This window comes from Marmota monax, unplaced genomic scaffold (assembly GCF_021218885.2).
Source record: "Marmota monax isolate L192 unplaced genomic scaffold, Marmota_monax_Labrador192_F-V1.1 WCK01_AAM20220418_F8-fsc00051, whole genome shotgun sequence".
In the NCBI taxonomy this organism is placed as follows: domain Eukaryota; kingdom Metazoa; phylum Chordata; class Mammalia; order Rodentia; family Sciuridae; genus Marmota; species Marmota monax.
Genome location: NW_026695202.1, coordinates 16,029,672 through 16,046,126, shown reverse-complemented (window position 1 = coordinate 16,046,126; position 16,455 = coordinate 16,029,672). Strand labels below are relative to the sequence as shown.

Here is a 16,455-nt window from a genome sequence, read left to right as displayed (position 1 = left end):
AGGGACAAGAGGTGGGAGGGAAAGGGAGAGAGAAGGGGAATTGCACAGAAGATGGAAGGAGACCCTCATCGTTATACAAAATCACATATAAGAGGAAGTGAGGGGAAAGGGGAAAAAAAAAACCAGGGAGAGAAATGAGTTACAGTAGATGGGGTAGAGAGAGGTGATGGGAGGGGAGGGGAGGGGAGGGGGTAAAGGAAGGGGATAGGAAAGGCAGCAAAATACAACAAACACTAGTACGGCAGTATGTATAAACGTGGATGTGTAACCAATGTGATTCTGCAATCTGTACACATGGTAAAAATGGGAGTTCATAACCCACTTGAATCAAATGTATGAAATATGTCAAGAGCATTGTAATGTTTTGAACAACCAATTAAAAAAAAAAGAAGAAGAAGTGCCCAGTGACGCACAGGGCACTGAGAGTGTCCTGGGTGTCATGGAGAAGGCCCTCTTCCCTGGCAGGGGTCTGGGATGGCTGACCACCCACAGTCAAAGACACAGGGGTAGGTGGGCAGAGGAATAAGAGCAAACGGCCGGCCGGGGACCCTGTGTCTCCTGGGGCGTGCCGAGACCTATTTCATCTGGATTACAAGGCTCATGAAGTTGGAGCCCAGAGAACTGAACTGTAAGCAGCTGTTTGAACATCTGTCCTTTGTCACCAAAGGGGAGCTGCTGAAGGGCTGTGAACAGGGAGGCATGACAGTGTCGGGAAGATTGGAGCCGGGCTGGAGGCAGGCATGAGCTGGCATGCCACAGCCGCGGTCCAGGCCAAGTAAAGGCCTGGGTCTGGGAGTGGGCAGTGGGATAGAAGGACAGGCAGAAATGACTTCCTCCCCTTCTAGAAAAAAGGGGGAGGGAGTGTGCGGGGAGCAGACAGAAAGTCAGTACCAACCGACACAGCGAGTTCCCTCCTCGTTGAGGTGGTAGCCCCGGCCACAGTTGGGCACGTTCTTCTGGCACGTGTAAGAGCCCTCTGTGTTGATGCACGTCTGCCCGACAGGGCACGGGGCACTGATACTTAAACACTCATTGATATCTGTGTGGGGAAGAGGAAGACGGACGGTCACACATGGAGGGCGTCCAGAGCCCAGCAATGATCTCTGAAGAAGCTCCTCCTTCCGCCTCTTTCCCAAACCACAAACAAACAGATGCTGCTCCAGTCCCTTCATCCTGGACCTCATGGCTGCCTCCCAGCTAATTCCAAATCTCACGAGCACACACAGCCTCAAACACCCCTCCCTGGCCCTCCTTCCTGACCCCAAATCTCCCACACTGCCATGTCCCACGTTCCACTGAGCCGGCCCACGCCTGCCTGGCTTTCCTGTTCCACACAGTCCACACAGGTGGATGGAGCCCCTTCCCTGAGCAGGCTGCTAGGGAGGCAGAGGTGACCGTCCCTTCTGTGCCAATGCCGAACCCCAGAGAGGCTCTGGGTGCCTCTGGTCACTGGCCGGGCCCTGTGTGTCTCTGCAGCCCCGCCTGGCCAGTCCTCTGCCCTCGCAGCAACTGCAGCCCCACTCAGGTGAGGTCCCAGTCCCCTCCTCTGCCTGCTAGCCATGGCTTTGGGTGCCACTTCCACAGAGCCTTCCCAGGTCCCCATCTGGGTCATGGAGCCTGTGCTGACAGAGGCCAGCTGGGAAGAACTGTCCCCTGAGCTCCCTGCCTGGGAGACTCCCTCCCAGGGCATACACGCCTCCAGAGTGGGGACCTGGCTGCACACTTCTAGTGGACACCTGGCGGTGTGGACCAGGAAGTAGCGCATCAGCTCGTGCCTCACGCTCAGATGCGGTGTCAAAACACAGATGAGACTGCTACTAGGGGGCCCTTCCAAAAGGACGACTTTGGGGAAGTCACCTCCGAGAATCTCCTAGTTCAGAAAAGCATGAGGGGTGGGGGACAAGAGTGGGCAGTGATGGCAGAAGCCCCGCCACAGCCAGGTGGCTCCTCCCAACCCTGGGGTGGGCCTCTGCACCAGTGCCACGCTTTAGAGCTTGTCTGAGGTGACCCAGTGTGCCCTACACCAAGACATCAGGACCCAGAGAGAGCAGGTGACTCCCCAGGTCCACAGCAGCAGTGTGGGGTAACAGCCCAGGCTAGAGTCTCGCCTCCCGGCCAGTGCCAGGTCCCCTACGTGAAGGTCACAAACCCCAGCCCTGGGCCAGTCCAGCCACTGCCTGCACTTGTGAATAAGGTTTTATGGGCACACGGTTGGGCCCACTCCTCCTCGGAATGCCCGCTGCTGCTCACTCACAACTGCCAGGGCTGCGTGCTGGCCACCGAGACTGGTGTTTATCACAGAGACGTTGGTATTTGTCATTCAGCCCTCACGGACCTTCCCCCTGAGCTGGCCTACCCCTCTAAGATCTGTTTCCCAAATTCTGTTCCATGGCACCCTGGTGTTCCTAGAAACATCATGAGCTTCATAGAGAGGGTCCCCAGGCCTGAGAGCTCCACGGCGTCAGGCAATGGATAAGTGAGTGCGTGAACTGGAGGGTGAACAAGCGAAGCACAAATCGATATAAAAAATCCCCTAGGTCCGGTCCGCGGTCCACCCTCCCCCTCGGGATCCCCTAGAGGTCCCCTAGGGGTCCACGTGGGAAAAGCCCAGCCGTCAGGGCCTTTGCTTGGCTTGGCCCGGCGCCTCTGAGACTCAGTGGAACCTCTGCTGTCCCAGGACCTGAGAGTGTCCCTCGGCACACGGGCCCCAGGGTGTGGGCCATGCCTGGCCAATTCTCTCCTCCTCAGGGCGGAAGGGACAACAGAGGGCAGGGAGAGGAGTGAAGGAGCGGAACAAAGAAAACCCAGCGAAGACAAGGCGGTCTCAGGCCTTCAGCCACCCGAGCACTGGGAGGAGGCCCCTGCGCTCCCAGACCCCGGCAGCGGGCGGCTCTCTGCTGCAGGCTGTGGCTGGAGGGGGCTGGAAAGGGTTCTGGGAGCTCTGGGTCCTTTTGGAAGGACCACGGAGCAGGCTGCTGGGGTGCGGCCCGTGAGCTGCTGACCCAGGGCCTCTGTAGCCTCCCCCGGACGGCCTGGAGCGCTCCTCGACTTGGACGTACTCTCCCCAGGAAGAACCCTCTGCTGATGTAGCGAGTTACTACTTAAAGATGAAGGAACGAGCTGACGCTGGGGGATTTCTAGATCTATCGTCCAGCAGAGAGAAAAACAAGCGGCAGACCCGCCCAGTCCTGGGGCCTGTCTTTTCTACTGAGGTCTCACTTCTTTGTAAATGAAGATGTGATAACTTTTGCAATAAAAAAAGATGGTTTTAAAAAGATGGGTCCTGGACTTGACTGTGGGGAGTGAGCATTCCAGAACAGGGCGCCCCGCGCCCGCCAGCACACCGGGCTAGGGGGACCCTGAGAGCTCTGGAGATCTCACTTCGGACCCAGAGGGGGCCACATCCTTCCTGTGGAAGGGCTTTGTCCCTCCTGGCCCTGGCTCTCCCCCGACCTAGGGGGGACAGAGAAGGACGGTCCCTTCTTCCCACCGCTCCTGCACCTCGCCCCTCAGCGTGCTGTCCCCGAGGAGGGAAGATGAGACCTGTGTTGAGACTTGCAGAGGTCTCTTCCTGGTGGCCTTGGGCTCACTTTGCCATGAGTCAGGGTTTCCATCCTCAACAGATGCCAGCCTCGTCCCACAGCCCCTCGAAGCAGGCTGCAAGTCTGAGCAGGACCTCCCACCTCTGAGCCCTGAGGGATCCACTGCCTCCCTGATCACTGCCCCAAGTGCCGAGCGACAACCGTCCTGTTAGCTAGAGGCTGGCAAGGGGCCGACTGGCCACCAGCAGAGGCCCCCACAGCCCAGATGCCTCTGCACGGGAGGAGGGGAGGCTGGACGGGCAGAGGATGGGACGGGTTCAGCTGAGGCTCCTGCCCTAAGGGATCCCTGCTACACTTGCCTGTCAATACTTGAGGTGGTAAACTCAGAAGCAGGAGGAAGAACTTTCAATTCCATTTCAAAGAAAAGTACAAATTCTGTAAGAAAAGTTAGGGCAGCAGCAAGACAAATCTGCACAGTAGTGCAGCTTTGTGGGGAAGGGCTGCGGCCACCCCGGGTAGGCCGGGTCTGTCCGGTGGCACCCGCAGCCACTCCCTGACCTCCAGGGCAGGACCTGGGAGGTGAGCAGAGGGGAGGGAAAGCCAGCAGCTTGGACTCAGGTACCACCGCAAGCAGTGACAGAGCCAAGTGGCAGCTGGACGACATGGAAGTGGGGACGCAGGTCTCGCCCACACCAAGTCCTGGGGCCTGGGTGGTCTCCCCGGCTCCTGTGGTGACACTCGGTTCATGTGGGATTTCCTCCCCTTCCACAGGGTCTCCCTCTGACACCTCCTTCTTGGTGAGGTCCCCGTGACACAGTCCACTGCCCTCAGCACCTTAGGTCAGTCGCACCTAGGACCTTCACACACTCCTGCAGCCGTCACCACTGTCCACCTCCAGAACTTTTTCATCTTCCCACACGGAAGCTCTGTCCCCACTAACCACAACCCCCCACCTCTGTCCCCGGAAACCGCCACTCCACTTCCTGTCCGTGCGAACTCCACCGTGAACACCAAGTGTTTCTGACAGGTGGATGGCTGTGGCAGGTCCACCCCCACGAGCGCCCTGCTGTCTGTGGCTTCGGGCGGTGGGCTTCACCCCGGCCTCAGGCCCCACAACCACATATCACGGCTGCCCCCATTTCACAGGGAGAAAGCCGAGGCTCACAGAAGGAAGCAAGTGCTCTTCAGACACGCAGTTTAAAACCAAAGGCCTCTAATCCAAATCCAAACTCTTTCATCTAAACCAGTGGCCAGCGAGCCACAGCCCTGGTCAAACGCAGCCTGTGGCCAGTGTTTGTAAATTAAGGTTTATTGGAATATGACCTTGCCCAGCTGTTTTTGTACAATCTGTGGCTTTGAGCTGTACGGCAGAGTTGAGTAACTGTGACAGAGACCACACGGCCCGTAATGCCTAAAAGGATTGCCACGGGACCCTTCACAGAAGCTTTGCCACCCCTGGTCCTTGCTCTGCACATCCCTCAATTCCAGGTGTGACCACAGCCAGGCCTTCCCCGCCTGGTGGACCGTGCATCTGGCGGCAGCGTGGCTTACCAATACAGCTGCCTAGAGCATCCTGTATAAATCCGCTCTTGCACTGTAGCTTGGGTCTGCAGCGGAAGGATCCCAGAGTATTCTGACAGATAAAATCGGGGGGGCAGTTATGAATACCACTCTCACACTCGTCAATATCTGGTGCATCATAAAAAAAGGAGATTGTTAGCAAGAGTCCTGCCAGAGGCATCACACAACACTTCAATATCACAAGAAAACTTTATCAAAAATGCTCACTACTCAGACTACAACCCCAAACATTCCTACAGAGAGGTCACAAACAGAGTGCTCCCGCTGCTGAGGACTAAAAACGCAGCCTTTCTCTGCCACGGCCCTTGGGAGGCGAGGGCTGTATAAACACACAGCCCAGGCGTTTCCCTGGCAGATGGAGCCATCGTTACTCATCCAGATAAAGTGCATGTTTCTTTCATAAGGCAATTTTCTTAGTGCCAATAAACACAGCTTCTATATACCTTATTGATTCTGAGGTGCTTAGAATGTTCCAGATATTAAGAATGATTGCATCGGGAAGGGATGTCAGGGCTGCCCTGCCTGGCAGCTTGGACAGGTCAGACGTTCAAAGCTGGGCATCAGCTGGCCTGGACCTGGGCTCTGGGGTCAGCCCATCACTGGGCTGGGCAGCAGGCTTGGCAGCCTGAGCTTGCTCAAAGGCCCCCTGACACCCAGAGGGCGTGCCTGGCTCTGGAGTCACCCTCATAATTCAAAGATGGATGTTTTAATGCAAGTGCTGCCGTCTTTCTGGAGGGCTTGAAGCCCCGTGCAGACAACTATGTTCTAAAAGGTCCTCATCATACACTCTCTGCCAATGGCAGGCAGGGAGACCAGCAGTCAGAAACGCCACGCTTTTACGCAGCGGAAGGGGTGATGCTCTGAGCGTCCAGGAAGCTGGAGCCAGAGGGGAGCCAGCTGTTGTGCAAAGCACTTGTTTTCTTTGGAGGGGGATGTTTGTTTTTGTACAAAGCACCTGTGAGCACCTGAAATCCTTCTCTGTCTGGTTTAACTGACCAGGCACTGAGCCTTTAAACCCAAGTGGGCCATCATCATTAATGTGGCACCAGCTCTTCCCCTCGCCCTGTGGTCCTCCTGTGGGTGAGGAGGCAGTAGCCCAGGCAGCCACACAGGGGCAGCACCACAGAGCCCAGACCAGTACTGGGCCACCCTCCCCTCAGCGCTCGGCCCCAGCTGGGGAGAGGTTCCCAGCCCAGGCCGTACCTTTGCAGTTATTGTCCTCTGTGAGCTCATAGCCAGTCCCGCAGCTGCTGTCCCGCTGACAGCGGAAAGAGCCCACGGTATTGATGCAGGATTCTCCCAGACGGCAGCTGTGGCTGCCTGTGATGCACTCATTGACATCTAGGAGAGATTCAGGGACATGAAGTAACCAGCAAGAACTTTGGATCCCTGCACTTCATCAGAGGAAAGTTCTAGAAGCCGGGGCGGAACTGGCTTCCTGCATCTATCAAACTGCCCAAACTGAGCTGGGTCCTGCCGTGAGCCCATCCCGCTGTGCCTCGGGATGCTGCCCTGACCAGCCCTCACCAAATCCAGCCCAAGGATTCGCTGCCTTCCGACTGGCAGACCCAGGGCCCTGAGTAAGTGCTGGGCCCTGGACTGGAGTCCAGCGGTCTCCATGAACCCCATGAAGGGGCAGCATCTCCCCATCTCCTAGCTGGGGAAAGGCCAAGGGAGGCTGAGGGACATGCCCAAGGCCCTCAGCCGGTCCCAGATCCAGAGCCAGGGTGGACCCCAAAGCCAGGCCCTTTCTCAGCCCTGGGGGATCATATTCTTCTGACGAGTGTCTTGCCAGGAGCCACTGCCCTGCCTACTCTGGAGAGCCAGTCCCAGGCTGTCTCCGCCCACCAAGGGGACCTGTCAACCCTGCTCAGACCTGGCACAGGCTCCAGGCAGAGCGGCGGAGTCTTACCTTCACAGGAGACACCGTCAGGCAGCAGCTGGTAGCCCACAAAGCAGGAGCAGACCACCTCGTCCCCGGTGTCCCGGCACTGCTGCTGGCAGGGCCCACCCCCTGCAATCAGAGCCGGCGTGAGCGGGGCCAGCCACGTCCAGAGGTCTCTGGAGCCACCCGCAGCCCCAGGGAGACCCCCAGACACTGGCTCTGGTCACCGCGGGGTCTGACAAATCAGGCAGCCCACAGCTTGGCCTCTGTAGTTACAGTGGAGCTGTGAGGGACAAGGCAGGGACGGGGTGCAGCTTGCTGCCAGCCACAGACCAGCTCCAGCAGCTGTGGGCCTCTGTGCTGCAGGTTCCTGGCTTCCCCCTGGATCCCGGAGCCACCTCTGCCCCCCTCACTTCCTACAGGGCAGCCAGAGCGATGCTCAAGTGCAACCTCAGGGGCAGAAGCCTCTGCCCAGGGCCTCAGGGTCCTGCCTGCTGCCCTTCACATGCTGGTCATCATGCTAAGCCACTCTCAGCTGCTGCAAACAAGCTGTCCCCTCCCCCAGGAAGACCCTCCCCTCAGGAGGCTGGCTCCCTGGGGCTTTCTGTCCCTCCCTCTCTTCCCCTCCCAGCCTCACTGCTGCCTGTCACTGCACCCCGACCACATCATCTTGTCATTAAACTGGCTCCCCAGTTAACACCTGACCACAGGGCCAGCTGCTGGGTGACCATGTGCAGCAGACCTGCCAGTCCGGACATGCCCGGATGCTCACGAAAGAGCGAGAGTGTGACCCTGGGGGAAACAACCACCAAGGCCCTCTGGATTTTAAATATACCCACGCTTCCCTGTGAGACAAGTTAATATGTCTGACAGCACGAGGCTGGGGCTCAGGTCGGGGAGGCAAGAAACCCTCGGCCCCTCCCTGAGGTCTCCCGGCCTCTTGGACGCCAGCGGTCACCCTCTGAAGCCTGTGAGCTTGGGAAGGTCCAGCACACACTGCAGAGAGGGGGCTTTTCACACTAGTTGCTGTGGCCCCTGCCCCACCAGCCCCACCAGGCCAGCTCTGGAGAGTCTAGGGAAGCAGGAGGGCAGGCCCAGGGGCCTGGGTTCAAGTCTCCAGGGAACGGCCGTGGAGATCCGGGGCCTTACCTCGGCAGCGGTCATTCAGGTAGGGGTCTTCCTGTTCCTCCTCTACCTCAGAGACCTTAGCTGAGGGGAAACAGAGAGCAAGAGAGATTACCTAGAGTCCACCTCACCTTAGAAGGAACTTCCCATCAGTGTCAAGCAGGACACCACTCAGTCCTCCTGAAAGCAGCGGAACGCTCATGTATCCTCATTAAAACAGAATTTTCCTCATGAAGGTAGCTCACCTTCTCCAAGGTCTGAGAAACAGAAGGGCCCAGGCACGAGGGAGGCCATTGCTAACTCCAGGCCCACAGCTGGGACACGGTCTCTACCTCCCCATAAGACCCCCAAGGCCCGTGCCAGAGCATGTGGCCAGCGCCTGAACCGCCCTGCGGGCCCCAGCAGGCCTTCGCTGCCTCCAGCTGACTCCCCCAGCCCTGCTGCAGACCACAGCGGCCTGCACACCCGCGGGGCCTGGGGGGGGGTGTGTGTGTGCCTGGGGAGCACACAGTAGGCCCACCATAAACGCCAGCTTCAGGAAGGCCACCGTGAAGCCCCCACAGAGGAGGTGCCACTGGAGAGAAGTCTGGGGCAGGGATCAAAGTGGATCCAAGACAGGAGAGGAAAACACCTGGAGCCACAGAGACCTCCCAGAGAGGCCAACGCAGGAGACAGAAATCACAGAAACCTCCCAGACACGGAGGAACTCTGCCCAGGATGAGGGCTGGGCTTGTTTACTGTAAAATGTCATCTCTGACTTCAAAAGCCCAGGAGGGAGCAGGAATGTGGTCCTAATTCCACATCAGAAGTCAGCTCAACAGTGACCGCAGCCTGGACTTGAAAAACTAAAATCCAATGTGATTGATCAAGGCAGAGCCACGGGTCACAAAGCCAGAGGGAGAATGGCCTGACTGAGAGACCTGGGAGCGCTACCCTTTTATTTTTGTTTGTTTGGGGTACTGGGGACTGAACCCAGGATGCTCTGCACTACACTGAGTTACATCCTGGCCCTTATTTTATTTTTTTTTAAATTTTTGGACAGGGTCTCACTAAGCTACTGAGGGTCTCACAAAGTTCCTTAGACTGGCCTCAAACTTGCAATCCTCCTGCTCAGCCTCTCAAGTCTCTGGGATGACAGGCGTGCGCCACCATGCCCACCTGGCAGAGTGCTTCCCCCTTAACCCCTTCCTGTACCTTCCCCTTTTTCAACAGAAAGGGGCAGAGCCCAGAGAGGGCTGGGAACAGACAAAGACCCAGCAGGCATGGGCAGGGCAGATAGGGCGCCTCTCCAGGGTACTCCACTCTGGCACTGGAGGCCACCGGGCAAGCAGGAGAGGTCACAGGCACCAGGAAGTCTCCTACAGGGTGGAGCCAAACCATAAGGCCCAGGACAAACAGAGGGGAGGGAGGGCAGGGCTGGTGCACCCAGCTGCAGCCTCCGGAAGCTGCCTCTGGACGTGCCCCTTGCTGAGGAAGCGTCTGTCCTTGAAAGAGGCACCTCCAGCCTCTGGCCACACACCCTGGGCTCCAGAGGGAGAGGGGGCTCCCACCAGGCCCCTGCTCTGTGTGCTGGCCATGTGACCTCGAGCACCAGCTGCACATCCCAGAAACAGAGCAGAGGCAGCCAGAGCTGTAGGCAGGGTGGAACCCAGAGGGGGCACCGTGTTCCACTCTCCATCCTTCCAGCACCTCCCGCAAGTCCATTCCCACATGCCCTCGGCACCCGTCAGGGACGCTGGAATCCACGGATGCTCAAGTCCCTTACATGACATGGTGCAGGATCTGCACGTGACCTACATGTACCCTCCGTATGCTCAATTACTTTTTTTGTTTGTTTGTTTTTGTACCTGGGATTGAACCCAAGGGCACTTCCCCACTGATATATGTACATACATATACATAGATGCTAAGTGAAGTATGCCAATGCCAAAATCCAAAGGCTAAATATATAGGTGATTTAGAGACAGGGTCTTACTAAATTGCTCAGGGCCTTGCTAAGTTGCTGAGGCTGGCTTTGAACTTGCAATCCTCCTGCCCCAGCCTCCTGAGCTGCTGGGATTACAGGCGTGCACTACCATACCTACCTTACTTTTGACACCTAGAACAACACAAATTCTTTTTTCTTTTTTATTTTTGTACAAGCCCTTGCTTTATTGTAACTTCAATGTAGAAGAGTGGGGAAAATATTCTTTTTAATAAGTGGTAGTGAGTCGATGCTTAAAAATTGTGACTTTAAAAATTGTGACTTCACCCCACTTTATACCTGAGAAATCATAAACGCAGTGTGGGTTGTTGGTTTATTTTTACTCTTATTATTATTTTATATACATATACACAATGAAATATTTTCTGTTTGTTCTTTTTTACGTACACATGACTCAAGAGTGTTTTTTTGACATATTATGTATCCATGGAGTATAACTTCCCACTCTTGTTGTACATGAAGTGGAGTTAGTTACCCTGGTCGTGTATTCATATATGAACATAGGAAAGTCATGACCTGTTCAATCTACTATCTTTCCTATTTCCACCCCCCTCCCTTCCCATTTGTCTAATCCAATGAACTTCTATTCTTCCCTCCCCCACTTGCTGAGGGTTAGCATCCACATATCAGAGAGAATATTTAGCCTTTGGTTTTGGGGGACTGGCTTATTTCACTTAGCATGGTAGTCTCCAGTTCCATCCACTTATGAGCAAATGCCATAATTTCATTTTTCTTTATGGCTGAGAAATATTCCATAGTGTACATAGACCACATTTTCTTTATCCATTCATCTGTTGAAGGGCACCTAGTGGGTTCCATTGCTTGGCTACTGTGAACCGAGCTGCTACAAACCTTGCTGTGGCTGTGAGCATACAACACAGATTCTAAGTAAACAGTTGTTAGGCTATATTATTTAGGGAATAACATGGGGAAAAGTCTGCACATGCTCAGTGCAGATGCAATTTTTTTTCTCCCATATTTTTGATTTGTGGTTGGTTGAATCCATGAATGTCACAACCATGGACAGAGAGGGCCAACCTTGCTTATGTACACACACACACCCCGAAGAACCTTGACCCGTGCACCGCCCAAGAGGGAAGAGGGGGGTTACCTGTGTCTTGGAGGTCCCCCACATCCCTAGGGGTGAAGTCCGCCGTCTCCTGTCCCTTGACACAGCATGCCCGGAACACCAGCCCACACTGGTAGCCGATCATGAGGCTGGGCTCGCAGCTCTGGCCCCGGGCCTGGGCCACCCGCCCCAGCACACAGCAGTGGCAGCATCTCTGAAAATAGCAAAAACTCAGACAGGCCCACACAGGGTCCCACAGGGACCCAGGGGACACCTCTCAGATTCCCCTGGTCTTCAGCATGAACAGCGGGTGGGGGGCACGTCTGACTTAGCCACTAGGTGCTTCCCTGAAATTCCACGGTACACAGCGAAGCCACCAAGTCCCCAGCTCTCCTGATCAGCTTTGGAAGGGGACCTGCAGTGCCCGGCCCTCACACCCTGCCCTGCAGAACCACCCCACCCGCCCACCCCTCCAGGGAGAGGGAGCCCCACAAAGCCCTGGATGCTGGTTGTTTGTGTGGTCTAAGATGTCTCCACTGAGCCTGGAAGGAACGCACGTCGTCCCCCAGGCTCCTGGGGGTCCAGGCTGTGCTTTGAAAGCACAAGAACCTTAAGGCACCAGCAAGGCAGGGGACAGGGTTACGGCCTGCAGGTGGCACCAGTGGAGCCCAGCCCTGCGAGGAGGCAGCCATGGACACCCAGGTCCTGCTGCCAGGACCTTGACCAGGCCACCCGCCTCCCCCAGCTCCCTCACCGCAGCGCCTCCCCCAGCCAACGCCCTCGGGGGCCTGGGGGTCCCTGCCCACAGGGTCTCCCTCTATGGCCCATCTGTGTGCAGGCCCCCCAGGAAGGAGCCCACGTGACACCTCCAGAATCCAGACGCGGGCCAGATTCCTGCTCCAGGAACCCCCCCCTTGCCTCCTGGTGGGAAGGGGAGGGCTCAGGGACTCCACTCTTTGGTACTTTCTCAGCCTCCAAACCTGGCCTCCTCCTGCCCGGCTTATTTTCTCTCCCTCAGCAGAGGTAAGGGAGGGATCGAGTGGCTCTGTGGGTCTTCCCACATCACTAGGTGGCCCTCAGTGACCTGGACTGGAGGTGGGTCCCAGCAGCACTCGGGGAAAGGGATTCTGCCAGTGATTCACACACTTCACCTTCAGGGTGGGAGCCCGTCTGGTCCCCTGACAGGCTGCTGAGAGGCCACTTTGGAGTGGGGCCTCTCTGAACTTCCGTTTTTTCCTCCAGGGTGGTCATAAAAGTCATGTGTTATCAGGGGCCCATTCTGAGCTCTAAGCCCAACTAGCCTGAGGCACACAGGAGCCCGAGGACCTCCTGGACATTGTCAGGGGGCTCAAAAGGAACTGAGCAGAGAACTCGGGGCCCTGGACGGCCTGACCTTTGCACTGTGTCTGAGGCCTGGGCAGGGTTCCCAGGTCCTCCCCGTGTTCCTAGGGGGCGCCGCACCTCAGCCTCTCACCCTTTAGCCAGCTTGGAGGTTGTAGGTGAGCTCTACCCACCACCTGTGTGGGAGGGGGCACTTGAGTGGCCTTGCCCTTCCTGGCCCAGGCAGCCAGGGGGTGGGCCAGGGGAGTGGTGTGATGGACAGTGCTGCTCATGGGGGCCCTGGCCTGTGGCCGTCAGGGGTGGCGGTGGCCCCATGTGGTCCCCAGGTCCTCACCTTCATAAACATGGCCTCGAGGCTGGCGTTGTCACCACGCGGCGGGACACAGGCGTCCTGGTCGCTGGCCAGGTTGATGCCCGCGGCACAGTGCAGCTCCTCCAGCTGGCTGTGGCAGCACTGCTCCTGGACCATCCTGGGGGCAGAGGGCAGGGCTGCACAGGTCTGCAGTGGCCCACGGCCTGTCACAGGGCTCTGTCCTCCGCGGCTTCCCCTCCCCCGGCTCCCAGGACAGACACAAGCACTTGGCACACAGAAGGTGCCCAATAAATGTGTAGTTAGAAAGACTGCAGAGTGGTATATGGGCTGAGTGGGGACCCGGAGTTGTGACCCAGAGGGAAGAGTCCGCTCTGAGCCTCGCCTCTCCCACAGAACGTCCCCATGTTTAAGACACAGCCCCGGGGCTGCCGATGCCGGCCCACCTCGTCCTGACCACACTGAGTTGTCAGCACTCACACCCACCGTCCAGGCTCACAGGGACAAGCCAGAGAGCTAAAAGCTGCAACAGTGGCTCCGGTGTGGCCCCCAGCTCTGCCACGCCTCTCGGGTATGGAGGGCTCAGCGACGGAGGAGGACGTGACCTGCCAGGGTCAGTTCCTCAGACAGCCAGGGGACCAGGGACCAGAGAGCCGGGACCAGAGAGCTGGCCCACAGGCAGCAAGCAGGAGGTGTGTGTGCACGGGCGACTCCCGTCCAGACCCGAAATGACCCCAGCTCCCGCCACAGTCAGCAAGGGCAGAAGAATCACCCACTGCGTCTGGGAGAGAGGGCGGGGCTGACAGCCTCCCCGTGCAGCCATCCAGGTGGCCTCTGCCCCAGGACACAGCCCCCACCTTCCTGTCCCCCCCACCACCCTGGAGGAACCGAAGTCTACACCAGCCTTCCCCTGGCTCACGACTCCCCTGGCTTCAGAGCGGATCTGTCTACACTGAGCAGTTACACACCGTGCCCAGGCTCACAAATGAGCAAATGACAGGCATTTCACTAAACTGCCGGCGCTGTCCTTGCCCTTACCAGATCCCCACATTCCACACATTCATTCAAAACCTTTTTGCTAAACAGAGAGTCACAAATGTTGGAGCAGAGTGGAGAAGCGAGCCCTCACGCTCTGCTCACGGCAATGGAAATGGGGCAGCCATTTGGGAAACAGCATGCGGTTCCTCAAAAAAATTAACAATAGAATCAGGACCCAGCGCCCCTGCTCTAGGTGTGTGCCTGAGAGAATCCAGAGCAGGGTCTGAAAGAGAGGCCTGCCCACAGTGCTCACGACAGGCCGGCCATCTGGTCTGCATTCAGCCTTGAGAAGAAGGAAACCTTGATACCACACCAAGGAACAGAGCAGCCACAGAGGGACAAGGCCCGTGTGACCCACCAACACGAGTCCTGGAGTGGCTAAGTTCACGACAGAAAACAGAGGGGGTCGCGGGGGCTGGGGCAGAGCAGGAGGAAGGGCAGAGTTCCGCCTCTGCTGGACGAAGAGCCCGGGAGGCAGGCGCTGGCGCTCTGGCTGGCCATCGTGGGTGGCTAACTGCCACGGGAGCGCACACCCAGACACCAGGAGAGTGCCTCTCGGGTCGCGTACTTTTTACCACTGTTTAAAACAACTGGCTGCAGCCCCTCTGGCCTGCTGGTTGGCGGTGCAGGCTCCAGGTACTTGAAAGCCTTGGCCTGGGGGGGGACGGTTCCTCTCCAGCTTCGGGGGGCAGCGGGTGCTAGACCCTGTCCTGAGGGGAAGGAGCCAGGGCGGCCATCTGGAGGGCTGGCTGCAAGTCCTGCTCTCCTCTGGCTGCGTCCTGGACAAGCAGTTCAGCCTCAGGAAGGCTTTCCTCGCCTGCAGGGTCAGGCAATGCCACCTCCCTCAGCCAGCCATGTCACAGTGGCCCTTGAGCCCTGGGGCACAGCAGTGGCCTGGAGGTTAAAGCCTCAACCAACGTCACGGCTGCCTTTGTCCGACTGGCCCTGGCACTGGAGTGGCTGGCAAAGGCCATATCAAGAGTCGCCCAGAGCACCCTGGCTGCCGTCCCCACCCACCTTCACTTCCTGGGTGGGTGACCTTGGGCTGATGGTTGTCCTCGCGCACATTGAGGGCAATGGGTCTTGGCTGCAGGGCACTGGGAGGGGAGCACAGAGCTGCCCAGCTGCAGCCCCCTCTTCCGGGACTGCCAAGGGAGCCAGTGTGCAAACCAAAGAACCAGAGTTTCCAGGTGCCATTCTGGGGAGAGTCACAAAGCTGGTCACTCTACCCTGTCCTGGCAGAGCCTCCGTCATCTGCCCCAAACGCTCTCCCTGGCTAGACTTGCCAAGCACGTCCTGGTCCTGGGGTGCAGGGGCGGGTTGTTTGTTTTGGTAGTTGTTGTTTTGTGACTAAGGATTAAACCCAGGGGCACTTAACCACTGGGCCACATCCCCAGCCCGAGACAGGCCCTCACTAAGTTGCTGAGGCTGGCTTTGCACTTGCGATCCTCCTGTCTCAGCTGCCCGAGTGGCTGGGGTGACAGGCTGCATCTCTGCACTCGGCTCATGGTGGGTTTGTGAGAGGCCTGTCCACCCTAATGAGGCCTGAGGGTGAGGACTCACTGGCCCCACAGAGGAGGACCCCAGGGCCTCCACCTCACCTTCCTGCCAACCCACCAGCCTCTCGTGCCACCTGCATGCAGGTGGGTGTTCCTTTCTGTGCCCTCCAGCTCCTGACCAGGCTCCCAGAGGCCCCCTTGGATCTCCTCTTAGATGTCCAAGGGCACCCTAGACACATGTGCCCCCTAAACAAATGTGCCCATCCCAGCACCCCAGCTGCCTCTCCAGTGCCCCTTCTCACCTAAACTGCCTGCCCAGCCCCTCATAGCCAGGCCCTGGAGCGGAGCCTAAGGCCACCTCTGCATCCCACTCCACTCAGTAAGGACAACCCGGCGGCCTGCCTCCAAGTCACGCCCACATCCGGCCAAGTCTCTCCTCTCTCTCTGGGCTCTTACCAGCTCCAAACCACCAGCACCTCCCGGGATGGTTAAAACAGTCAATTAGGGCCTGGGCTTCCATCTTCCTCCCTCTCCCCCCTCCTTCCAGGCAGGGTCCCTTTTAAAGGCAAGTTCAGACAGATAGGCGCCCACTTATCCCTGCTCAGAACCTTCCACCAGCTCTCAGCCCTTCAGTCAGCCTCTGCCACGGCCACCAGGCCTGGGACAACCACCCTGCAGCACCCTGGCCAGCCTGGATTCCTCCTGAGCTCATGTCCTTCTGCCCAGTCCAGCCACCACTCACTCTGTGCAGCCCCCTGACCCCCGGCTGCTGCCGGGTCAGCCTGCACTGTAGCTCCTTTGAGCCTCCGTACTGGCTGTTCCCCAGCCTGGATGCCCTTCCCCACACCCCACTCAGCTGCCTCTTGCCTCCCTCAGGGCTGGCTCAGATGGCCTCTCAGGGAGGCCATCCCTGACAGCTCTAAGGGTAGACCTGCCCTGAGCAGAAGACCCCACTCCCTCCCCGGGATCTTCTTCCCCACGTGGCACACACGACCCTCTTACAAACCCAACGTGCATTTACCATCCTAAGGTTAGTCGTGGCATGTTCTAGAAGGCAGCTCCTGAGGCCTGGCCTCCTCGT

At 57.9% G+C, this 16,455-nt stretch overlaps 1 protein-coding gene across 2 annotated transcripts in view; it reads right to left on the bottom strand.

The window, feature by feature from the left end:
* Positions 1-16,455, bottom strand: part of Fbln1 (fibulin 1) — a 67,517-nt gene that overhangs the window by 37,105 nt on the left and 13,957 nt on the right. For both annotated transcript variants that reach the window (XM_046429384.2, XM_046429383.2), the window contains exons 3-9: positions 12,862-12,997; positions 11,229-11,400; positions 8,158-8,217; positions 7,036-7,137; positions 6,327-6,464; positions 5,094-5,231; positions 896-1,039 (exon numbers count right to left, since the gene is read on the bottom strand). In XM_046429384.2, coding sequence (XP_046285340.1) covers positions 896-1,039; positions 5,094-5,231; positions 6,327-6,464; positions 7,036-7,137; positions 8,158-8,217; positions 11,229-11,400; positions 12,862-12,997 — 890 coding nt within the window. The remainder of the gene's footprint in view (positions 1-895; positions 1,040-5,093; positions 5,232-6,326; positions 6,465-7,035; positions 7,138-8,157; positions 8,218-11,228; positions 11,401-12,861; positions 12,998-16,455) is intronic.